This window comes from Babylonia areolata, chromosome 8 (assembly GCF_041734735.1).
Source record: "Babylonia areolata isolate BAREFJ2019XMU chromosome 8, ASM4173473v1, whole genome shotgun sequence".
NCBI lineage: Eukaryota > Metazoa > Mollusca > Gastropoda > Neogastropoda > Buccinidae > Babylonia > Babylonia areolata.
Window position 1 is genome coordinate 13,008,877 of NC_134883.1, and position 27,523 is coordinate 13,036,399.

Genomic DNA, 27,523 nt, shown 5'->3' on the forward strand with positions numbered 1-27,523 from the left:
TTTTTTTATCTGGAACATCTTTTTTCCATGGTGACTTCTGCTACTTCCTGAGCAACACACAATGCTGGTTGTGAGAAATGTATAACTTCAAACACTATGAGGCAGCGAAAAGCATGATTACACACACACACACACACACACACACACTCATGCACATGCAAACACACGCATACATGCATGCACGCACGCACGCACACACACACACACACAGAGTTTTTCATCTCTGAATAAAAACCTAAAAACCATGTAGCCATCATCCTGCTAAAAAAAAAAAAAAAAAAAAGCTCTCACTGTGTGTTTTGCTTTTCTTTCCCAAACCCATCAGACAGACACATAACTCACAAAAAATCAAAAGAGAAACAAACCTGCGCCATCTCACTCAGAACAACTGCTGAAGAGTACTCTAAGGAATTCACTTCAGTCCTGAAACAGCAAAACGATTCATTCAGAAATCAAAATGATAAATCAGCTATGCTTTTCGGAAGAGGTGGGGGTGAGGGGGGAGGGGGGAGGGTGCCTTAGGATATTGACTGCTTTAAAATTAATGTTATTAATTAATATTATTTACACACACACACACACACACACACACACACACACACACAAACACAATCATGATTTTAGGACCTTAAAAAAGGTCCGAATGATAAATTTGTTTGTACCATGAACTAACCAAACTTCCAAGTCAAAAATTCTTTCGTGTGCATTTGAAAGTTTCCGCTTTTGCTGCAAAGACTAGGTGAAGGAAGGATTGAAAGTGAGAGACTGACAGTGGAAAGAGAGACAGGCAGACAGACAGACAGAGGTAGACAGCTCATACATGCCTAGCCCCAAACCCTGCCACCAGGAACAGCTGATGCAAAAAAAAAAAAAAAAAAAAAATCATGAACCAACTGAAATTTTCTGACCAAGGATAGGCGCTATATAAGTATCCATATCATCATCATCATCATCATCAACACACCTCCCCCCCCTACCTCCCCCCAAAAAAAAACAACAACACATAGCCCATAAAAGCCAAGGAATGAAAACAAACAACAAGTGAAGTCCATGAAGGCCTACCCTTCGGAATCTTTGGCTGAGACAGCCTGCCGTGTGTAGGACGGAGGGAGACAAACATCACCCGTCTCTAACGGGCTGGTGGGAAGGCGGTAAATCTCTTTAGTTTTGCTGCAGTCACAGGAAGCCCAGCCTGCAACCAATGCAAAGGAAAGGGGGAAATGTACCGTAAGCAAAGCAAAGGAAAACGGTAAAAATACACTGAAACCAGTGTAAAGGAAAAGGGTTAAAAAAAACACACCAAAAAACACTGAAACCAGTGCAAAGGAAAAGGGTAAAAATACACTGAAACCAATGCAAGAAAGGGGAAAAAATACACTAAAACCAGTGCAAAGGAAAAGGGTAAAAATACACTGAAACCAATGCAAAGGAAAGGGGTAAAAATACACTGAAACTAATGGAAAGGAAAAGGGTAAAAATACACTGAAACCAATGGAAGAAAGGGAAAAATATACTGAAACCAATGGAAAGGAAAAGGTAAAAAATACTGAAATTAATGCAAAGGAAAATGGTAAAAAACACACCAAAAAACCCTGAAAAAATGCAAAGAAAAATGGTAAAAATACACTGAAACCAGTATAAAAGGGAAATGGTAAACAATACACTGAAACCAGTGCAAAGGAAAATGGTAAAAATATACTGAAACCAATGCAAAGGAAAATGGTAAAAATACACTGAAACCAATGCAAAAAGGGGAAAATACACTGAAACCAACAAAAAGGAAAATGGAAAAAAAAATACACTGAAACCAATGCATAAAGGGAAAAATACACTGAAACCAATGCAAAAAGGGGAAAATACACTGAAACCAACAGAAAGGAACATGGCAAAAATACACTGAAACCAATGAAAAAAAGAGAAAAGATATACTGTAACCAATGCAAAAAAAAAAAACCACATTCTTTTTATCATTTTCTTTCTTTCTTTTTTTTTTGCTGCCCCATCATCTGCACCGTTTCATTGTCATTAGTCCCAAGATACTCATCCCCAGTCCCTAAAACAAAGCCACACCCGGGTTGCCTGTGATAGCCCCAGCATCTGCAGTCCACAGAGAACCGCCAGGGGGGGGCCACACACCAGAGAAGACCCTGCACTGCTGCTGAGTCACTTCAGTGGTGTTCAGCAGTGCCTGTTCTGATTTACCATACTTAGGATACCACCTACTAAGCCTCCTACTAATGGCAAAAAACTGCTTAGCTGCAGAGCCAGACTGAGTGAGCACCCCCCCCACCCACCCCCATCCCCCCTCAGAGTGGAGACCACCACCACGTCCCTCCAAAAACTGTCCCCCATGAATCTGCCGACACCGAAGCCCTTGACAGGACTCACCCCCAAAGCACAGAAGTGGACAGGGATTGAAACCGAGGTCACAATGAGAGCAGGGTGTGAAAGGCCACAGAATTTGGGACTTTAAAAAAAAAAAAAAATTTATATTGATAAAGGAGGAGGAGAATGAAATGAAGACGAGTGCGGACCGACCTTTGTTGCGTACAAAGAAGGGATGGGAGGAGACACAGGAGGCGATGAGGCGTGACTGCTGACCACTCTCGCATTCAAAGGTCAGCTCCACCTCGTTGTCATGCTCCGATGACTTTCGCTGAGACAGCACGCACACTGGCACTGGACGACTCCTGTATGTGCAGAAAACTGTGCATGAGTGATGTATATGTATGCTTATATACATATAAATAAATATATATATATAAATCTACAAACACTTTGAGAACTACTCTGTGTGTGTGTGTGTGTGTGTGTGTGTGTGTGTGTGTGTGCGTTTGTCCGGAGGAAGGTGGCAGAAAAGTTAAGACGCTCAGCTGCCAATACAGAGAAGTCCGTGAGGGCAAGGGTTCAAATCTCACTCTTGCCCTTTCTCCCAAGTTTGACTGGAAAATCACACTGAGCACCTGGTCTTTTGGGTGAGACGATAAACCGAGGTCCCGTGTGCAGCACGCACTTGGCGCACTGAAAAAGAACCCATGGCAATGAGAGTGTTGTCCTCTCTGATAGGTACACAAATATATAAGCATGCTCTCTAGGCATGACAAGTGTGTTGGGTTAATGCTGCTGTAAGGCATCTGCCTAGCAGATGTGGTGTAGCGTATATATGGATTTGTCTGAATGCAGCGACGCCTCCTTCAGAAACTGAAACTGAACCCTGTGTGTGTGTGTGTGTGTGTGTGTGTGTGTGTGTGTGTGTGTGTGTGTGTGTGTGTCTCAGTCTCTGTGTGTTACTTTTAGTCACAACAAATTTCTCTGTGTGAAAGCCTGGCTGTTTTACCCATGAAGAGCGAGTCATGGCAGCACAGCACCAACCACACTTTTCTCTCTCTCTCTCTCTCTGCAACTGTTTTTGTTTCATCTTCAAAATGAGTTGTTGTTTTTTTCTACATAATTTTTGCTTGGGACACAACCTTTGCCGATGCCGTTGGATTTCCATGCTGCACATAGGACCTGGGTTTAACACACTCAGTACGGCCAGTCCTCTCTTCTCCTCTACACAGACCCCTCGGATGTCCAGTGGGTGTCTGAATGACCCAACCTTTAGCTTCCGTCATCAGAATTGTGGTATTCTTTGTCAACAAACACCTCTTTAGTATAAGAGCCTTCCACTTGCAATATTTTGATGGTGGTAATTGGGGTGAAACGCTGTTAACGTCGTCTCTTTCGCCGTTCGTATGGAGTGAGTTAACGTCTCGTCTGAATGACCTGCACCAATACCACCAACCAAGGGAACAAAACATCTCCGTTCATAGACAGGACTTGAACCAACAGGCACATAATCACCTGGCCGGCACATCGCCTCAAGGCCACCACTCCAGTGCAACCCCTCCTACCTGTTAGTGTCACCACACAGCTGGTGATGATAACAATGATGATAACAACAAACAAACGTACAATGTTACATGTCTGTATCAGTGTATCAGTGTGTGTGCGTGACTGAAACCTGACTGAATGACACGGGAAACGAACGGTGAGCACCCAAACGGCAGCTGTCAGTCGGCTCTTCTTCTTCTTCTTCTTTTTTCCCCAAACCCTTTTGGGTTTGTTATCGCAATTTTTTTTTTTTATTTTTTTTTTTTTACCTGAATATGACGTCTTGCATTGACGTAACAGGATGAGGCGACGTCGTCTATACAGTTTGCGTCATTATCATGATGGAATTTAAATGGGGAAAGAATGAACAACATCTGACAGTAACCACTCCTTCAAAACAAGTACATCTCAAGTATCAACAATCATCCTTTTCACCTGATCTGTTAAACACAGAAGAACGGTTTAGGGGTTGTTGTTTTTGTTTTTTTTTTGTTTTGTTTTGTTTTTCTTCCAAATTTCACCCTCATTTTTACCCTCATTTGCCCAGTTTCCCCCAACCCTCCATTCATCCACATCTCCCACCCCTCTAACCAATAATACTCAGATGTATTCATAAATACTTTAACAAAATGTCTTCAATCACCGATATGTGTGACGGGACATTAAACAAAAAACAACAACAACAACGAACGGTGAGCACCCAAATGTCAGCTGTCAGTGGGCTCTACCCAGGTAAGCAGCCTGTTGTGCAAATGATTTTGTGTTTGTAAAGTGCTTAGAGCTAGGTCTTTGACCAAGGATAGGAGCTATAAAAGTATCCATATAATGATAATAATAATAGTTATCATAATAAACATATTTATATAGAACCAAATCTTGTGCGGAAACGAATCAAGCACTTTCACATCCAACTTTCACACGCATGCATTTAACTCTGAAATGAGGGGAGAGAAGAAAAAATACAAATAAATGCATTCAGAGGGAAGGCCAGAAAAAACAACAATTAAGGACAGAAAAAGGGAGGGTACAGAGGATCTACTCTTCCTGAAAAGAGGTAGGAAAGGTTGATGCATGCTCACTGCTGTTGCTGATGCGTGACTCGCTGGTGCATAACTTTGTTTTCTTTTATTCTAAGTTACAGTCTACACCACGACATAGCCAAGATTTAGGAACACCAGCAAAAGGTGAGAAAAAACACTGTGCAAACAGTACACTTTCAAACATGTTCTTATCCAAATTCATAACATCGCCCTTGTATTGGGAAAACAAGGTTCAAAAGTCAATTTCGTGTTCCACTGTTTAGCAGAATACCACATGTTACATCCGTGAGGGGGAGTGGGGGGAATCCATCCAAACGCATTTTTTCACGACTAGGTAACTTGGTGATAGCGCATTCCTTTGCCTGGCTGACATGCTGACAAAGCAGGAAATGCCGCGCGAGCCGAGCCTTGCCTGGGAATTTCCCCAGTACAGACAGGAAGGGCCCCTTTGCTCTGACCCTGCCAGGTTCAATCAGTCTGTACTATTTTGTATTACTCTTTTTTGTCACAACAGATTTCTGTGTGTGAAATTCAGGCTGCTCTTCCTAGGGAGAACGCATCCCTACACTGACAGCGCCACCCCCTTTTTTTTTTCCTTTTTTTTTTCTGCATGCAATTTTATTTGTAATTCCTATCGAAGTGGATTTTTCTACAGAATTTTGCCAGGGACAACCCTTTTGTTGCTGTGGGTTCTTTTACGTGTGCTAAATGCATGCTGCACACAGGACCTTGGTTTATCGTCTCATCCGAATGAGTAGCGTCCAGACCACCACTCAAGGTCTCGTGGAGGGGGGGGAGGAAATACTGGCAACTGCCAGGGTGATTTGAACCAGTGCGCTCAGATTCGCTTCCTAGGAGGACGCGTTACCTCTAGGCCAACACTCCACGATTCACACCCTCACCAGAACAAGGACACAAGACTGTTTCCCTTTGTCTCTACAGGAACTGTGGAGAAGAGAGGGTGGGGAGGAGGCCAGAAATCTTCAAAGTTTTTTCCAGCCACATTAGGTGCCGGAAGCAGCAGTGCTGCCTGCTCAGAGGAGCTGGTGTTGTGTCAGCAGGAAGTGAATTCTGTGATGATGATGATGCAGAAGAAGATGAAGATGATGATGCAGATATAGATGATGATTTGATCGATATGCAGTCAAATACGCATCTAACAAGATACAGATGATCATAAATATTCAAATTTTCAATGACGATATGTGATGCGACATAAAAAAAAGATAAAACGAACGGTGATGCACAATGTCAGTGCATGGGTATACAGGAATGCATGATTGATGCAAATGATTGTGTGTAAAGTGCTTAGGCTAGGTCTTGACCAGAATAGAGCTATAAAAGATCCATAAACGAAAAAAAGTACATAATAACATGATTATTTGAACCAAATTGATGATAGATGAGCTTTCACATCAATACACGATGCATTAACTTGAATGATGGAGAGAAGAAGAAATAATAAATGCATTAGAGGAAGCCAGAAAAGACATAAGAAGAAAAGAGATGGATCAGAGGATGTACTTTGAAAGAGGTAGAAGGTTGATGCAGTCATGATGTGATGATGATGACTCGCTGGTGCAAATTGTGTTCTTGATCTAAGTCAGTCTACACGACATGCCAAGAAGAACACAGCAATGTGAGACAGAAGATAAGATTGGTAAGTACTTTAACATGTCTTATCAAATCATGACATCGCTTGTATTGGAGAAACAGTCAAAAGCAATTGGTCATGTTTAGCAGAATACATGTTATCGATGAGGGAGTGGGGGGATCCATGCAAAGCATTTTCAGATGTATGGTGATAGGATTCTTGCATGGCGAACGTGAAAAGAGAAATGCGAGAGCGAGCTTGCCTGGAGAATTCCAGTACAGACGTGAATGGGCCCCTGTTCGAAGAAGTACAGATGTGTATGATTTGTATCAGACTTGAAGAAGATTTTGATGTGTGAATGAGTGTATGGAGAAGAATGACAGGCCACTATTTTTTTTTTTTAGCATGCATGTTATTTGTAATTCTACGAAGTGGATTTTCTACGAATTTGCCATGGACAACTTGTTGCTGTGGGTTCTTAGTGTGCTAAATGAAATGCATGCGAACAGGACTTGGTTATCGTTCATCGATGATGATGCGTCCAGACACGCAGTCTGTGAGGGGGGGGGATATGCAATGCCAGATGATGAGACCATGCGCTCAGATGTTCTAGAGGAAGACTTAGGCAACATCATGATTACACTCACAGAACAGGACAAGATGATTCTTGTCTTAGCAGAAGATGTGTCGATGATCACGAAGAAGAGAGAGTGAGGAAGAGACAGAATCATTCAATTTTCGACTAGGTGCGAGAAGCAGCAGTGCTGCATGATCAGAGAGTGTGTATGATGTCAGATGATGATGATGAAGGCAGAAAGAGAGGATGATGATGATGATGATGATGATGATATGATGCAGAAGAAGAAGATGATGATGATGATGATGCAGAAGAAGAAGAAGAAGATGACGATGATGCAGAAGATGAAGATGATGATGATGATGATGATGATGCAGAAGAAGATGATGATGATGATGATGATGCAGAAGATGATGATGATGCAGAAGAAGAAGAAGAAGAAGATGATGATGATGATGATGATGAAGAAGGAGAAGATGATAATGTTGCAGAAAAAAATGATGATAATGCAGTTGATGACGCAGAAGAAGACGATGTAGAAGAAGAAGAAGAAGATGATGATGGTGCAGAAGAAGATGGTGATGCAGAGGATGAAGAAACAATTAAAAATGACGTATATTTTTCGACACTTGTTAAGTCAACATTTACTTTTAATGCTTCTCCATTTGTTAGTTTACATGCACTTTTTTTTTATTTTTTTTTTTTACCAAACTCACAAATACCATCCTGCATATACGACAAATTAAAAAGAAATGCTGTATATACTACAGACTAAAGAGAAATGTTACTTATACCTCAGATTAAAGAGAAATGCTACTTATACTACAGATTAAAGAGAAATGCTACATATACGACAGACTAAAAACTAAAAAGAAATGCTACATATACTACAGCTTTAAAGAGAAAAGTGACATGCACTGCAGATTAAAGAGAAATGCTACATATACCACAGACTAAAGAGAACTGCTACATATAATACAGATTAACTCACTCAGTACGGCCAGTCCTCTCTTCTCCTCTACACAGACCCATCGGATGTCCCGTGGGTGTCTGAATGACCCAACCTTTAGCTTCCGTCGTCAGAATTGTGGTATTCTTTGTCAACATTCACCTCTTCAGGATAAGAGCCTTTCGCTTGCAATATTTTGATGATGGTAATTGGGGTGAAACGCTGTAAACGTCGTCTCTTTCGTCGTTCGTATGGAGAGAGTTAAAGAGAAATGTTTCATGCACTACAGATTATGTTTCATACACTACAGATTAAAGAGAAATGCTACATATACCACAGACTAAAGAGATACGCAAAATACACGACAGATCAAAGAGACATGCGACATATAATACAGATTAAAGAGAAATGCTACGTATACGACGGATTAAAGAGATATATCCTATACACACTACAGATCAAAGAGAAGCGTGACAATGCATCTTACAGATCCTCTGGCAAGACAGGGCTAGGATGCTGAAGATGAGACGCTGCTACACTTTCCACAGGAAACCAGGGGGAAGAGGCCTCAGCTCCTATACTGACTCGGGTACCTGAAAACACAAACCAATTGTGTACCTGAAAACACAAACCAATCGTGTACCTGAAAACACAAACCAATTGTGTACCTGAAAACACAAACCAATCGTGTACATGAAAACACAAACCAATTGTGTACCTGAAAACACAAACCAATTGTGTACCTGAAAACACAAACCAATCGTGTACATGAAAACACAAACCAATGTGAAAACACAAACCAATTGTGTACCTGGAAACACAAACCAATCGTGTACCTGAAAACACAAACCAATCGTGTACATGAAAACACAAACCAATTGTGTACCTGAAAACACAAACCAGTTGTGTACCTGAAAACACAAACCAATCGTGTACATGAAAACACAAACCAATGTGAAAACACAAACCAATTGTGTACCTGGAAACACAAACCAATCGTGTACCTGAAAACACAAACCAATCGTGTACATGAAAACACAAACCAATTGTGTACCTGAAAACACAAACCAATCGTGTACATGAAAACACAAACCAATGTGAAAACACAAACCAATTGTGTACCTGGAAACACAAACCAATTGTGTACCTGAAAACACAAACCAATCGTGTACCTGAAAACACAAACCAATTGTGTACCTGAAAACACAAACCAATCGTGTACCTGAAAACACAAACCAATTGTGTACCTGAAACCGTGTACCTGAAAACACAAACCAATCGTGTACCTGGAAACACAAACCAATGTGAAAACACAAACCAGTTGTGTACCTGAAAACATAAACCAACTGTGTACCTGAAAACACAAACCAATGTGAAAACACAAATCAATTGTGTACCTGAAAACACAAACCAATTGTGTAACTGAAAACACAAACCAATCGTGTACCTGAAAACACAAACCAATCATGTACCTGAAAACACAAACCAATGTGAAAACACAAACCAATTGTGTACCTGAAAACACAAACCAATTGTGTACCTGAAAACACAAACCAATCGTGTACCTGAAACCAGTTGTGTACCTGAAAACACAAACCAATCGCGTACCTGAAAACACAAACGTAACCAATCATATACCTGAAAACACAAACCAATCGTGTACCTGAAAACACAAATGTAACCAATCGTGTACCTGAAAACACGAACCAATCATGTACCTGAAAACACAAACCAATTGTGTACCTGAAAACACAAACCAATCATGTACCTGAAAACACAAACCAATCGTGTACCAAGAAAACACAAACCAATCATGTACCTGAAAACACAAACCAATCATGTACCTGAAAACACAAACCAATTGTGTACCTGAAAACACAAACCAATCATGTACCTGAAAACACAAACCAATTATTTTGAACTTTTTTTTTTTTTTTTTTTTTTTGTAAACTTTTTTTTTTTTTTAACACGAAACAATGTGTAAGTGTGGGTGATAGAGAGAAAACAGAGAATGAAACTGTAAACGGATAGACAGTTTGCACAGGGCCAGGAACCAGACCCCTGTCGGAGTCTGTACCATTGGGTTATGGTATGGTGTGTGTAGTTTGGCTTCTATTTTCAATGCGCCAATAACCAGGTTTCTATCATTGATATTTTACCTTTCTCTGTATATATATATATATATATATATATATATATATATATATATATATATATATATACATATATATATACATATATATATATATATATATATACATATATATATATATATATATATATATATATATATATATATATATATATATATATATATATATATATATATATATCAATATGTGCAAAAACATGATATGCTCTCTCTCTTTCTCTCTCAAATACACACACACACACACACACACACACACACACACACACACACAGAGGCTACACACACACACACACAGATTCTGACATTGACAGACAGACGAAGACTTACCCTGCAGAAAGCACTGCCACACTACTCGGGACCACCAAGCAGACTCCCACTCTCGCTGCAGTCTGGTAACAGACAGAAAACCATACAGGGTTGGTTTGTTTGTGTGTGTGTGCGTGCATGTGCGTGTGCATGCATGCATGCATGCATGCGTGCGTGCATGCGTGTGTGTGGGTGTGGGTGTGTGTGGTTGGGTGTGTGGGTGCGTGGGTGTGGGTGCGTGTGTGTGGGGGTGGGGGGTGGTTAACCAAAGACAAACTGATTTCATGAATCTGGCCATATTCATAGGAAGAACAAAAAACAAACAAACCCATGTTAACAAAAAAAGCATAAAATACGGAGCAGTATATGATGTGTATTATGAAGTTATGGTGAATAACATCAGGATGTGTTTGGTAAGTTTTCATAACCATTTTTACAGTCAGCTTATGATGATCACATTTATAAAGTTAATCCGTTTCACACATTCTTTTATTCAAATTGTAGTAGAGATCCTGGAATCAAAAGCTTTAAGGAAGCCCCAAAAAAAAAACACCCATGTAGTTTATTTCAACATCCCTGCATGACGGGCGCAATAGCCGAGTGGTTAAAGCATTGGACTTTCAATCTGAGGGTCTCAGGTTGGAATCTTGGTAATGGCAACTGGTGGGTCAACGGTGGAGATCTTTCTGATCTCATATGTCAGTATATGTGCAGACCTGCTGGTGCTTGAACCCCCTTCTTTGTAGTTGCATTTCTTGTGAAGAGAGAGACAGAGAGAGAGGGGATGAGAGAGAGTGTATGTGTGCGTGTGAGTGCGCGTGGTGTGTGTGTGTGTGTGTGTGTGTGTGTAGATGTGCAATGCGGTTTGGCTGACTGAAATGGAGAGGCACGTAAATTTCAGTAATCTGTATATTTGTATATAGCTATTTCCATTTGGTGCCATTTAATTTATCTTTTTATTTTCTATTCATTTATATTCATTTTATTTGTTTGTTGTTTTCTTCTTATGTTGGACATGTGCTGCTGCCAAAATGAAAATCTCTGTACCAAAGTATAGACAATAAAGTTTGTGTATTGTGTATTGTATTGTGTATTCATGCCTATACACATGCAGAAGATCCAATACGCACATTAAAGATCTTATAACCCATAAGGTGGGTTATGGAAACAAGAACATACCCAGCATGTCTGAATGTGTATGTGTGCATGCCTGAAATCTGATTGAATGGCACAGGAAACGAATGATGAGCGCACTACGGCAGCCATCAGTCGGCTCTGCCCAGGTAGACAGCCTGTTGTGTAGTAAATGAACCCCCGAGTTTGTACAGCAATTCATCGTTTCCGCAATTCATCAGTGTCACCAACAGGGACTGCCCGGAATAGTGTGAGAATGTGACTGTGATTCCATCATCTTTGGTCAGCTGCTGGCAGCAACTGGGTAGGCTTATTGTGAAAACTGCCATACTGTGCAGTTTCAGTTTCAGTTTCAGTAGCTCAAGGAGGCGTCACTGCGTTCGGACAAATCCATATACGCTACACCACATCTGCCAAGCAGATGCCTGACCAGCAGCGTAACCCAACATGCTTAGTCAGGCCTTGAGAAAAAAAAGAAAGAAAAAAAAGGTGAATAAATAATAGATAAGCCTACATAAATAAGTAAATAAATAAATAAATAATTATAATATTAAAAAAGAAAAAAAAAGGTAGTAGTAGTAGTAGTAATAATAATAATAATAAATAAATAAGACAACAATGATGATAAATAAGCAAATAAATGTAAAACATGAAGACACACATTCACACATACACCCACACATGCATAACAGATATGCACCAAACATGCAGTTTCACAGATATGAAAGCACAGTCAAATACACATAAACGTACTGTGCTTATGGTGGTGGTTGGGGGGGTGGGGGGGTGAGTTGCATGACAGGGCATCTTGTTTCCTAATACTGACATGTCACATGGATTACAGGATCTTTGACATACATGTTTTTTTGTTGTTGTTTTTTGTTATTGCTTTGTCTTTGGCACTGAAGCGTGAACATCACCCACCAAACACTGACATGGATTACAGGATCTTCAAACACATGTAAATTAGAATAACATAATTGTGTTTAGTAATAGCTGCTTTGTTTTTTGTTTTGTTTTTAGCACTAAATTCTCACCATGACCTACTAAATACTAACATGGATAACAGGATCGTTAACATGTGTGAATGTTTTGAGGGAATTCTGTTGTGGGTTTTTTTGGGGTTTTTTTGGGGTTTTTTTGTTTGTTTGTTTTTTGGAGGGAGGAGGGGTGGGGGTGGGGGGCTAGTTCCTTCAGTTTTCTGGGGTTTTTTTTTCAGTTTGTCTCTGATATTGAATTCTCATCATCACTCACAACATACTGATATGGAATACAATGATATCAACCATGTGTGAATGTTCTCTATTGTTGGTTGGTTTTTTTTTTTACCCCTTGATTTTGTTTCCAACACTGAACTCTCGACATCAGCTATCAAATACTGATGTAGATTACAGGATCTTTAAACATGTACAACTGAATGTGATGTTGATTTTTTTGCTGTTGTATCCATCAAATACTGACATATTATGTGAATGTTTCATTTTTTCATATAGCTAGTTTGCTTGGAAGTTGGTTTTTTTTGATGTTTTGCTTCTGGTGCTGAATTCTCACCACAACCAAACAAATACTAACATGGATTACATGACCTTTAAACATGCATGAATGTTATGTCCGGAGTTTTTGATTGTTTTGCTTCAAGCGCAGCACCGCATTCCCACCTTGCTTCTCACCATCATTCTCCACATACTAACATGGATTACTTCTTCTTCTTCTTCTGCGTTCACTCGTATGCACACGAGTGGGCTTTTACATGTATGACCGTTTTTACCCTGCCATGTAGGCAGCCATACTCCGTTTTCGGGGCTGTGCATGCTGGGTATGTTCTTGTTTCCATAACCCACCGAACGCTGACATGGATTACAGGATCTTTAACGTGCGTATTTGATCTTCTGCTTGCATATACACACAAAGGGGGTTCAGGCACTAGCAGGTCTGCACATATGTTGACCTGGGAGATCGTAAAAATTTCCACCCTTTACCCACCAGGCGCCGTCACCGTGATTCGAACCCGGGACCCTCAGATTGACAGTCCAACGCTTTAACCACTCAGCTATTGCGCCCGTCTACCATGGATTACATGATCTTTAACATGGGTGAATGTCATGTCTGGAGTTTCTGTTTGTTTTGTTGACTCACTTGTGTAAACAAAGTGAGTCTATGTTTTAACCCGGTGTTCGGTTGTCTGTGTGTGTGTGTGTGTGTGTGTGTCTGTGTGTCCGTGGTAAACTTTAACATTGACATTTTCTCTGTAACTACTTTGTCAGTTGACACCAAATTAGGCATAAAAATAGGAAAAATTCAGTTCTTTCCAGTCATCTTGTTTAAAACAATATTGCACCTCTGGGATGGGTACAAAAAAAATATAAAATGAAGCCTAATTATATGCAAACTGCATTTACTGTTATTTTTATATTTTTTGAATTCTCTAAACTTGGCACTTTGATCTGATATTCTGACACAACAACAAGAGCAGTCATTATTATCATTTTTTGTTCAAACAGGAACTTCTTTTGCTAAGCATGGAAGTTTTATTTATTTGGAAACGTTTTGGTGCAGATAGTAAAAAAGGGAAATTACTCTGTAATTAATGCTAGGGGACTTAATTTGCTTTAAACTGATCTTTCTCATCTTAAACATTACATTTTGAAATTATACTCAATAAATAAAATGCTTGGATTTTTTTTTAAGTGTATCACAAGTGAGTTTTGAAGGCCTTGCCTCTCTTGTTTTGTTTGTTTTGCTTCTAGCACAACACTGCATTCCCACCTTGCTCCTCACCATCACCCTCCACATACTAACATGGATTACATGACCTTTAACATGGGTGAATGTCATGTCTGGAGTTTCTGTTTGCTTTGTTTTGTTTTTTGTTTGTAGACGGGCGCAATAGCCGAGTGGTTAAAGCGTTGGACTGTCAATCTGAGGGTCCCGGGTTCGAATCACGGTGACGGTGCCTGGTGGGTAAAGGGTGGAAATTTTTACGATCTCCCAGGTCAACATATGTGCAGACCTGCTAGTGCCTGAACCCCCTTCGTGTGTATATGCAAGCAGAAGATCAAATACGCACGTTAAAGATCCTGTAATCCATGTCAGCGTTCGGTGGGTTATGGAAACAAGAACATGCCCAGCATGCACAGCCCCGAAAACGGAGTATGGCTGCCTACATGGCAGGGTAAAAACGGTCATACACGCAGAGGCCCACTCGTGTGCATACGAGTGAACGCAGAAGAAGAAGAAGAAGTTTTGTTTGTTTTGCTTCTAGCACAACACTGCATTCCAACCTTGCTCCTCACCATCACCCTCCACATACTAACATGGATTACATGATCTTTAACATGTGTGAATGTTAAGTCTGGAGTTTAACATTGATTATGTGATCTTTAACATGCATGAATGTTATGTCTGGAGTTTTTGTTTGTGTGTTTGTTTGTTTTGTGAGTTTAACATTGATTACATGATCTTTAACATGCGTGAATGTTATGTCTGGAGTTTTCATTTTTGTGTTTGTTTGTTTTGCTTCCAGTGCAACAAATCGTCCCCACCATCATGCGTCAGTGTTATGTCTGGAGTTTTTGCTTGTTTCATTTGTTTGTTTGTTCCGCTTTCAAGCCCAACACCACATCCCCACCTTGCTTGCTCCCAGTCCAGCGTGGGCACGGACTGCAGCAGAGGACTCTGCGGCCCCGTGGCGATCTTGGCAAACTCCAGGAGGGGCCCCGTGGCCTCCCCAGACACCCCCGTGGTGTTGCGCTCCAGAGGCAGGGAGGAGGGCCAGCCGACCGGAGCGGGCACGGAGGGCGGGGAGATTGAGATCTTCCCCTGCTCCACCTCCTCCGCTCTCCGGGCAGCCTGCTCCATCTTCTTCCTCCGCGACTCCATCTTGCGGTGGCGGGGCTCGGGCCAGTTGCGCGACTCCAGCCCCCCAGGTACGCTGTCGCACATGGAGTCGGTCTCGTCGTTCTTGGCTGGTGCTGGTGGTGGTGGTGGTGGTGGTGGCGGCGCCAGGGGGGGACCACCCCTATCACCACACCCACCCCCTGCGGCGCTGTGGTGGGAGCTTTGGTCATCATCACGTTGTGCTGCGGCTGTGCGTTGAAGGACAGAGGAGGCAAGGCAAGGCAAGGAGTGTATTTCATGTACCCTCTGGGGGCATAGAAACATTACACATCGACGTCTTTAACACACACACCATATAATTATAAACAAAAAGAGTGATCTCAAAAATGTATTTAAAAAAAAACAAAAAAAACAAAAACAAAAAACAAAAACACACAGACCCACACGAGCAATCAGGCAAATACGCATTCACAATCATGTTCCATCACAATAGAAAAAAATAGATTTAAAATTTTTTTTTTTTTTTAGATTCTCTATCAATGCACAAAGTTTCATTGAAAAGAAATGCGAATAGCAGAGACAAATGTTTTAAGTTTTAACAAAAATTTTTTGTTTCTTTCGGAAAACAGTAAGTGGAATGTAATGGTGTTCGGCCATGCATCTTTTTTTTTTTCTTTTTTTTTTTTCAAGCTGACATGAATAAATTCAAAATATTCAAAATATCTTTTGAAAAACAAATATATATATATATTCATATACATACATGAAAACCTAGTCAAGTACCTGAGTGAATATAGGAGTTGCAACCCACAAACAAAGAAGAAGAAGAAGGAATAGGAGGAAGAGGAAGAGAAGAAGACTCATCACACACACACACACACACACACACTGACTCACTGGGCGGCAAGGTGAGCATTGCTGAAAGCTGGGGATCTGGGGGAGGAGGAGGTGGTAGAGGTGGTGGTGAGGAGGGAACATCCACAGGGGCATCCTGGCACTTGGTTTTGTGAAGGTGGTATTTCAGACCGTTGTGGCTAAAAGACAGAAAGACAGCCAATGTGGTATATCAGACTGTTGTGGCTAAAAGACAATGTGGCAGTCTTGTTCTTGTTGCTTATATATATATATATGGTCCAGCCGACCGCACAGGGCTATATCAGGACTGTCAAACCATACAAGTGCTCAACTGTGTCAACACAAAACTCACATCTACAAAAAAAAACAAAAAAAAAACAAAAACAAAAAAAAAACACACACACTAAAACAAACCCACAAAATACAGTTCATGACACAGTATCCCAACCATTTAGCTACATAAGACTAGGTTATGCTGAGGATGCCAGCCATTCTGCTTTATTTATCATCCCCAGATTACAAAAAATCGTTTAAAAAAAAGAAGAAGAAAAAAAACTATATATTTCACAGCCAAACAAAAAATACATAAAAAGGCCATATAGGCAAATAACACTCCAGAATGGGCAGCTAGTGCCCATCCCAGTGTTGTCCATCCCACAGCACAGGTTGTACATCATAGACTGGGGAAAAGAGAAAAAAGTGTCAAGGCTTGCTTGAAAAAAAAACAAAAAAAAACGGGCACAATAGCCGAGTGGTTAAAGCGTTGGACTGTCAATCTGAGGGTCCCGGGTTCGAATCATGGTGACGGCGCCTGGTGGGTAAAGGGTGGAGATTTTTACGATCTCCCAGGTCAACATATGTGCAGACCTGCTAGTGCCTGAACCCCCTTCGTGTGTATATGCAAGCAGAAGATCAAATACGCACGTTAAAGATCCTGTAATCCATGTCAGCGTTCGGTGGGTTATGGAAACAAGAACATACCCAGCATGCACACCCCCGAAAACGGAGTATGGCTGCCTACATAGCGGGGTAAAAACGGTCATACACGTAAAAGCCCACTAGTGTGCATATGAGTGAACGCAGAAGAAGAAGAAGAGCTTGAAAAAAAAAGACAGGGGAATGGACAGGGAAGGCAGAAAAAGGAGACAACAGTGAGAGAAGAAAAAAAGGCAGAAACAAAGAGTGTGATAGAAAAGAGTGAAATTTCTAGCACAGAATTTCCTGAAGGCGGGTATACTATTTATACTGAAAGACCCCCGGCATCCCCACGGGGGGAAGAAAGACAGTCAGTGTGGTATATCAGACAGTTGTGGCTAAAAGACAGTCAGTGTGGTATTTCAGACTTGTGACTAAAAGACAGTCAGTGTGGTATTTCAGACTTGTGACTAAAAGACAGTCAGTGTGGTATATCAGACAGTTGTGGCTAAAAGACAGTCAGTGTGGTATTTCAGACTTGTGACTAAAAGACAGTCAGTGTGGTATATCAGACAGTTGTGGCTAAAAGACAGTCAGTGTGGTATTTCAGACTTGTGACTAAAAGACAGTCAGTGTGGTATATCAGACAGTTGTGGCTAAAAGACAGTCAGTGTGGTATATCAGACTTGTGACTAAAAGACAGTCAGTGTGGTATTTCAGACCATTGTGGTTAAAAGACAGTTTATACAAATTCAAATGAGAGAAATAACAAATCAGTCTCAATCTGACCCTGAACCTGAACACTGTGCCATCAGTTCTGATGATTATCATACAGTGTTGCAAGCCTGCTTATAAAGATACTGAAAATAAGTCGAACTGGATAAGAAGAAACAGTTTTTCATGTCTCCAATAGAGCCAGTCTGGCTACCGGGACAAGCCCCAAACCGGCATAGCCCCAATCTTTCTTGACTCTACTTGTGGGGAGAGGACAAAAAATCAAAACGATAGCTTGTGGAGCTTCTGCTTGATGGATGCCATGAAAGGAGCCTCAGCAACTGTGGCTGGTAGGGAGTTCCAAAAGAGGAATAGCTCTTGGAAAAAAAAAAAAGCTTTCTATAATTCTGACCTTTTTTTTTTCTTTTTTCTTTTTTTGTACACTTATAGTTGACTTCATCAAGTTTTTGTACCTTATACATATTATCATTATTAGTAGTAGTTCTTTTTTTTATGTATTTATCTATTATTTATTAACTTTTTGTTTTGTTTTTTCTCAAGGCCTGACTAAGCGCGTTGGGTTACGCTGCTGGTCAGGCATCTGCTTGGCAGATGTGGTGTAGCGTATATGGATTTGTCTGAATGCAGTGACGCCTCCTTGAGCTACTGAAACTGAAACTGAAACTCTGACCTGGATGGAAATTGTCTGAATTTCTCTGTCCATGGTTTTCCCTAGATCCTATGCTAGGAATGTTAGTGGAGTGATGGCCTAGAGGTAACGCGTCCGCCTAGGAAGCGAGAGAATCTGAGCACGCTGGTTCGAATCACGGCTCAGCCACCGATATTTTCTCCCCCTCCACTAGACCTTGAGTGGTGGTCTGGACGCTAGTCATTTGGATGAGACGATAAACCGAGGTCCCGTGTGCAGCATGCACTTAGCACACGTAAAAGAACCCACGGCAACAAAAGGGTTGTTCCTGGCAAAATTCTGTAGAAAAATCCACTTCGATAGGAAAAACAAATAAAACTGCATGCAGGAAAAAATACAAAAAAAAAAGGGTGGCGCTGTAGTATAGCGACGCGCTCTCCCTGGGGAGAGCAGCCCGAATTTCACACAGAGAAATCTGTTGTGATAAAAAGAAATACAAATACAAATATGCTTGGTGGAATGGAGTAATCCGCTGGTCTAATGTTCACAGTGCTGTTGACCATCATGTGGAGCATTTCAAGGCTCAACACCGGTTTACTGTCTATGTAAAGGTGAGGATCAAAATACATGCGCAAAATTAAAATAAAAAATAAAGTTAAATAAGGCAGAATAATTTGACTAGAACTATTGCATGTACGGACTGAAAGTACGCAATGAGACCATGAAAAGAGTAAACTACACATACATTCAAAAGCAAAAATAACAAGCAAACATACATTATTAATAATAGTGTAAGTTAAAGAATACATGAAATAAGATACACACACACACACACACACACACATACATATATATTTATATATATATATATATATATTCATGGAGAATGTATATAAAAGAATAATAAATTGAAACCATTCAAGAGTGAATGACTAGAACACACACACACACACACACACACACACACACACACACACACACACACACACAATCTCTCGTGGACAGACACATTTTTATAAACACAAAACAGCCTCCAAAAGCAACCACTTTCTTGTGTCTGTTAAACATAAAACAGAAATGTATTTAATTAGATGGAAATCAATAAACAGCTTGCTCAAAACATACATAACAAAATAAATGGATATAAATATCTATATATCTATATCTATATAAAGAAAAACAAACAACAAGCACAAGAATGAAAATTTCAGTCTCGAACCTTCCTAAGCGACGTGGTTTGTGTAACTACCATATACACACAAATACCATATATACACATATATCACCAATGAATATTTCCAGATCTCATGTTCTTACACACACACACACAACCACACACACACAGAGGAATCAAGAATATTTAATCCTTTGATCCCTATTGGGCTATGAAGGATATAAAGTAACACTGGTTTACACACCAAAACTGAAATGCAGTCAGCAATTCAAACACTGAAACTGGTAATGAAAACAGATAAACAGTGAAACTATCATCCTGTAAGATTTCCCACATTGATGAATTTCCCCCTCGCTTTCAGACACACTCTCCTCCCTGCTTTCAACCAATTACAAAAAAATTAAAAACCGATTTCGGGTTCAAATAATTATTTCTTTGGCATGAATTCATTATGAAGACCTGTAAATTATCGGGCATTCCATAATACAAATTAATTTCGTTCCCAAATACATCAAAATATCGCAGTTATGACATGGAAGGAAATCACAGAGAATATTGTGACATCCTCCAGTCTCAACAGGTAATTCATGGTCACGACACTTGAACTGAGATGTAACAACTGGGCAGATTGGAAATATACTTTCCTCTTTCAGAATTAGCTTTTTGATACAAAACACATTATATGCGCATGAGCGTGCGCACACACGCACGCGCACACACACACAGCATTTGTGTTTTCAGTAAAAATGAAGGACAAGACAGAAGAACTGAATGGCAATCATAGATCAACTGCAATGGTATTGTACTAAACATGAAAATGTGCTCACAAGGTGTTTATGATTGCTGGTATCTATTTCTTATCAGGCAGATTTCTCACTCAGTTTACCATTACCATTTCCACTCCCACCTGCTGTTTTTTTTTTTGTGTGTGTTTTTTTTTTTTTTTTTTTGGGGGGGGGGTCTTTTCTTTTCTTTTCTTCTAATTATACAGTTCATTTATTCATTCATTTCTGTACCTGTTTTCAAGTCCAAACACAATGAGGTTTGCAGGTTTTGCTGTTTTTTTCTTGTGTTTTTTTTCTTTCTGTAATCATTAAATATTCCATGTTTTCTTTGCTTTGTTTTTTTTTCCTCTAAAAAAAAAAAAAAAAAAAAAAAAATCAGTGCTGTTTACATTTATTTTTACTTTTTTTTTTTCTGGTACTGTGGAATTTTTGTTTTGTTAGTTATTGTACACTGGTAATCCTTTGGTAATTTTTTGTTTTTGGGGTTTTTTGTACGTTTATAGTTGACTTCATCAAATTTTTGCACCTTATACATATTATTATTAGTAGTAGTAGTTCTTTTTTTTATGTATTTATCTATTATTTATTTCCTTTTTTTTCCTCAATGCCTGACTAAGCGCATTGAGTTATGCTGCTGGTCAGGCATCTGCTTGGCAGATGTGGTGTAGCGTATATGGATTTATCCAAACACAGTGACGCCTCCTTGAGCTACTGAAACTGAAACTGAAACTGGTAATCCTGTACTTAAGAAAATATACCAATACACTGCTTTAAAAAAAAAAAAAGAAAAAAAAAAAGAAACAAAGAAAAGGAAAAGAAATCAGACCAGACTGTCTTACAACAGTGATGGTCAAATCAGACCAGACTATCTTACAACAGTGATGGTCAAATCAGACCAGACTATCTTACAACAGTGATGGTCAAATCAGACCAGACTGTCTTACAACAGTGATGGTCAAATCAGACCAGACTATTTTACAACAGTGATGGTCAAATCAGACCAGACTGTCTTACAACAGTGATGGTCAAATCAGACCAGACTGTCTTACAACAGTGATGGTCAAATCAGACCAGACCAGACTGTCTTACAACAGTGATGGTCAAATCAGACCAGACTGTCTTACAACAGTGATGGTCAAATCAGACCAGACCAGACTGTCTTACAACAGTGATGGTCAAATCAGACCAGACTGTCTTACAACAGTGATGGTCAAATCAGACCAGACTGTCTTACAACAGTGATGGTCAAATCAGACCAGACTGTCTTACAACAGTGATGGTCAAATCAGACCAGACTGTCTTACAACAGTGATGGTCAAATCAGACCAGACTGTCTTACAACAGTGATGGTCAAATCAGACCAGACCAGACTGTCTTACAACAGTGATGGTCAAACCAGACCAGACTATCTTACAACAGTGATGGTCAAATCAGACCAGACTGTCTTACAACAGTGATGGTCAAATCAGACCAGACCAGACTGTCTTACAACAGTGATGGTCAAATCAGACCAGACTGTCTTACAACAGTGATGGTCAAATCAGACCAGACTGTCTTACAACAGTGGTGGTCAAATCAGACCAGACTGTCTTACAACAGTGATGGTCAAATCAGACCAGACTGTCTTACAACAGTGATGGTCAAATCAGACCAGACCAGACTGTCTTACAACAGTGATGGTCAAATCAGACCAGACTGTCTTACAACAGTGATGGTCAAATCAGACCAGACTGTCTTACAACAGTGATGGTCAAATCAGACCAGACTGTCTTACAACAGTGATGGTCAAATCAGACCAGACCAGACTATCTTACAACAGTGATGGTCAAATCAGACCAGACTGTCTTACAACAGTGATGGTCAAATCAGACCAGACCAGACTGTCTTACAACAGTGATGGTCAAATCAGACAAGACTGTCTTACAACAGTGATGGTCAAATCAGACCAGACTGTCTTACAACAGTGATGGTCAAATCAGACCAGACTGTCTTACAACAGTGATGGTCAAATCAGACCAGACTGTCTTACAACAGTGATGGTCAAATCAGACCAGACTGTCTTACAACAGTGATGGTCAAATCAGACCAGACCAGACTATCTTACAACAGTGATGGTCAAATCAGACCAGACTATCTTACAACAGTGATGGTCAAATCAGACCAGACTGTCTTACAACAGTGATGGTCAAATCAGACCAGACTATTTTACAACAGTGATGGTCAAATCAGACCAGACCAGACTATCTTACAACAGTGATGGTCAAATCAGACAAGACTGTCTTACAACAGTGATGGTCAAATCAGACCAGACCAGACTATCTTACAACAGTGATGGTCAAATCAGACCAGACTATCTTACAACAGTGATGGTCAAATCAGACCAGACTATCTTCTTCTGGAGTTCTGACTGCTTGGGTTCTCAACTCAAGGTTTGCAACAACAGTAGCTAACAATTATGCTCATAGAATGATTCGTGGACATGACAGCGTCACACTCTCTTTTTCTCTGACATCACAGACAGCGTCCCCCCTGCCCCACCCTTCCTTCCAGTAAGGACGGGTGAAGAAAGAAAACCTGATGAGAAAAAAAAACCAACCCCAAAATATCATCCATGAAAAAGAGAAATAGAAGGAATTAGAAAGGAGAGGAAGAGGAAAAAGAAGAAGAAAAAGGACACACACACACACACACACACACACACACACACACACACACACAGCAAGATAGAGAGACAGACAGACAGACAGAGATGCACAGAGATCCAGAGACAGAGAGAGCATGGCAGTGACAAAAAAAGGGGGGGGGGAGGAGGCAGAGATCATCTTCATTCCATGCCATTTGCTCATCTCCATCACTTGGAGAGACAGAGACATACAGGCAGGCAGGCAGATAGACAGACAGACATACAGACACACAGACACAAGAATTCATATCAAACTCAACTGACATTGGCAAAGAAAGAAAGACATACAAATGCACAGATAGGAGTGACTGATTTTTACAATACTGAAAAATTTGTGGCTAGAGTACTGATGCCACTTAACTAACCAAAATGTGTCTCTAAATACCAAAACAAAGTGGAAAAAAAAGTATATATATATAAAAGAAAAAATGTTTTCTGATGTCCAAATACCAATAAGGAAACCCATATGATATGGAAAGGACCCAACACTTGAGTTATATCTGACTGACATGAGCTTACAGTTGGGCCAACTGCAGAGTGAGAGCTGCATGATCAACGGTTTCTCCACTGCGATGGGAAATCATTTACAGCTTGGTCTTTTGTGAAGGACTGACCCTGAAATTCGGAGGCAACACTGCACTGAGTCTTTGTGCTGCAGCCTTGGGGGCTAGTTGGCCTTTGGCCAACGCAGAATGTCCTAAAACCTTCCAGGCTGAGAGAGTGGGGATGTTACTTGGGCAAGACATCCTCCACTAGTGTAATCAAATTCTAGCCCAGATAGTTCGGACAGCAGATGCCTCCTCTGCTGTTCTGATGGCCTTTGTCTGACACGACTGACTATCATACACAGTACTGGAAATACTCCAACCCTTTGATTTCTCATGACGCAGTGACAAAAACTGCAACCTGAAGATGGACTTGAAAATTTATCTTTTTGTTTTAAAGAAGAAAAAAAAAAGGGGAAATGCCAAATGCCAACACACACACACACACACACACACACACACACACAGACATTAGATACATATCCTTACCTTGGTAACCCCCCTCACCCCCCCCCCCCCCTGCCCCCCACACACATATACATAGATACAAGTCCCTGCCCCTGTACTGTCCCCCCTCCCCCACCACACACACACTTAAGATACATATACCTACCTTGGTAACCCGCCCCTCACCCCTACCCCCCCCCCCCCCCAACATACATAGATCATACAAATCCCCACCCCTGTACCGTCCCCCCCACACACCCCACAACACAATCCTCCACCCCCCACACACACATATAACTATAGATACATATCCCTGCCCTGTATCGCCCACCCCCACCTCACACACATACATAAACTATACCTATCCCCGTCACCTGTACCCCCCCACCCCCCACATACGTATAGATACATATCCCCACCCCCATACCATCAATACACATTCATTGATACATATATCTCCGTCATACATACCCCCCCCCACCCCACATACATATCCACACCACCTGTACCAGCCCCCCCCACCCCCACACCCTCCCTACTCACACCCACACCAACCTCTTGAACTCCTTCTTGCAGTACTGGCACCGGAAGTTGCTGGCGTCGGGCAGGTGGGTGCGCTGGTGGTAGCGCAGGCCTGGGGCGCTGGAGAAGTACTTGTCGCAGCCAGGGTGAGAGCACTTGCGCTGCTTCAGCGGAGCGGCCTCCCCTTGCTGCTGCAGGTACTCCCGCATGCGCTGCGAGCGCACATGCCTGCGCTTGCTGGCCACAGGCCCCCCTGGCCCTGGCCCTGGCCCCGGACCTGTGGAACCGACTGTTGGCCGCCCCACCCCCAGGCCCCCTGCTCCTCCACCGCTGATCTCCTCCTCGCTCGTTTTCTCGTCTTGGCCCTCTAGCTCATCGTGCTGCTGGAACAGTTCAGTTTTCAGTAGTTCAAGGAGGTGTCAATGCGTTCAGACAAATCCATATACGCTACACCACATCTGCCAAGCAGATGCCTGACCAGCAGCGTAACCCAACGCGCTTAGTCAGGCCTTGAGAAAAAAAAGAGAAAAAAAAGGTGAATAAATAATAGATAAGCGTACATAGATAAACAAATAAATAAATAAATAAATAAATAATTACAATATAAAAAAGGTAGTAGTAACAATAATAATAATAATAATAATAAATAAATAAGACAACAATGATGATAAATAAGCAAATAAATGTAAAACATGGAACAGAGATTCAGGAATGTTGTTCACCTGTTACTGGTGCTGATGTGGCGGCACGTTAGTTTAGTGACTGAATCTGCATTAAAACTGAGTAAAATAACGTACAAAATAAAGAGTCGAAATCCACTTAAAATGGGTTACAACATATACTGATGGTTATATCGTTTCATACATGTGTGCACACAAATTGCTGGTAAAATAGGTGCAGTGATTTAGGTTGCTAAACTTGGGACTTCACCGTACTAAATGAATAACAGGATTCTGAAATGTTGTTCACCTGTTACTGACAATGAATGAATGAAAAGATCCTGAAATGTTATCTATGTGTTATTGACATGGAATGAATGAATGAATGAAAATATTCTGCAGTATTATTTATCAATTAGATTGAATGAATGAATGAATGAAAAGATCCCAAAATGTTATTCATGTGTCACTGACACTGAATGAATAAATGAAAGAATGAAAGAAGGAATGAATGAATAGAATGCATGAATGAATAGAATGAATGAATGAATGAATGAATAACAAGATTCTCAATGTTATTTATGAGTCACTGATCATGAATGAATGAATGAAAAGATTCTGAAATGTTATTTCTGATACTGAATGAAATTATAAAGATTCTGAAATGTTATCAATGTGTCACTGTTACTGAATGAATGAATAAATGAATGAATGAGTAAATGAATGAATGGATGGATGAACGAATAATGAAATGATTCTGAAATGTTGTCGATGCATCACTGAGTGAGTGAATCAGATGAGTATTATTTAACTCACTCCATACGAACGGCGAAAGAGACGACGTTAACAGCGTTTCACCCCAATTACCATCATCAAAATATTGCAAGTGGAAGGCTCTTATACTGAAGAGGTGAATGTTGACAAAGAATACCACAATTCTGACAACGGAAGCTAAAGCTTGGGTCATTCAGACAGACACCCACTGGACATCCGAGGGGTCTGTGTAGAGGAGAAGAGAGGACTGGCCGTACTGAGTGAGTTAAAGAGGCTGTCAAAGAAAGCATACAATGCTCCCTAGCTCGTCATGTGGCTGGAAAGGAGATTCCAAAATATTTCAGATGTCTTACCGTTATTGAAAGAATGAGTAAATGAATTAAATGATTCTGAAATGCTATTTATGATGTAACTGATACTGAACGAACGAATGAATGAACTAACTAATGAATGAATGAACTAACTAATGAATGAATGAATAAAAAATATTCTGAAAAGTGAAGTGCTGTTTATGTGTCACCAACACTGAATGAACCGAATGAATGAAAACAGAAAAGATTCTGAAATGATGTTAATGTGTCATTGATATTGATGATGAGTAAATGAATGAATGAATGTTGCTTAAACTTATTCAAAGGACCTAACCATGGCAGCCTGAGTGGTCAGAGAGTCGAACTTCTACCCTGTAGTTCTATGGTTCGAATCCCTAAAGTGCCTGGTGGGGCTTGGGATGAAAACTTTCCCAGTCTTCCACATCGACTTTTGGAAATCTGTCAATACCTTCACCATTGTTATGAGAACATGACTGCAGAAGATCAAACGCGCATGTTAAAGATCCCATAGTTCACACACACACACACACACACACACGCACACACACAAATCCAGAACAAAAGATATAAACACAAGTGCTTTGAAACAAACACATGACAAGTATGTGCAGGCACACACACACACACACACACACACACAAAACAAAACAAAACAAAAAACATGTACACACATGCATACACACACACACACACACACACACACACACACACACAGAGTCTCACACACATGACATGTATGCACACACAAACACAACATCTAAACACACACACACACACACACACACACACACACACACACACACACACACACACACACACACACACAAACAGCAAAAGGAGAAATCACCAAGCAGTATACACAAACATTATCATGACCTTTATCTTCATGCAATTTGTAGTGTAAATTACAGTCCATCTCATACTGTCATAACAGCAAGAGAATAATAAGATACACCTTACTCTCTCCTTTCTATTTCAACAGACCCCAAAGTAGAGAGAAACAGAAA

At 40.6% G+C, this 27,523-nt stretch overlaps 1 protein-coding gene across 4 annotated transcripts in view; it reads right to left on the reverse strand.

The window, feature by feature from the left end:
- Positions 1-27,523, reverse strand: part of LOC143284543 (uncharacterized) — an 83,317-nt gene that overhangs the window by 15,240 nt on the left and 40,554 nt on the right. For 3 of the 4 annotated variants that reach the window (XM_076591304.1, XM_076591301.1, XM_076591305.1), the window contains exons 2-9: positions 24,785-25,134; positions 16,360-16,496; positions 15,254-15,710; positions 10,513-10,574; positions 8,521-8,626; positions 2,539-2,690; positions 1,063-1,192; positions 366-423 (exon numbers count right to left, since the gene is read on the reverse strand). In XM_076591304.1, coding sequence (XP_076447419.1) covers positions 366-423; positions 1,063-1,192; positions 2,539-2,690; positions 8,521-8,626; positions 10,513-10,574; positions 15,254-15,710; positions 16,360-16,496; positions 24,785-25,134 — 1,452 coding nt within the window. The remainder of the gene's footprint in view (positions 1-365; positions 424-1,062; positions 1,193-2,538; positions 2,691-8,520; positions 8,627-10,512; positions 10,575-15,253; positions 15,711-16,359; positions 16,497-24,784; positions 25,135-27,523) is intronic. The other variant, XM_076591303.1, reaches the window with a different exon arrangement.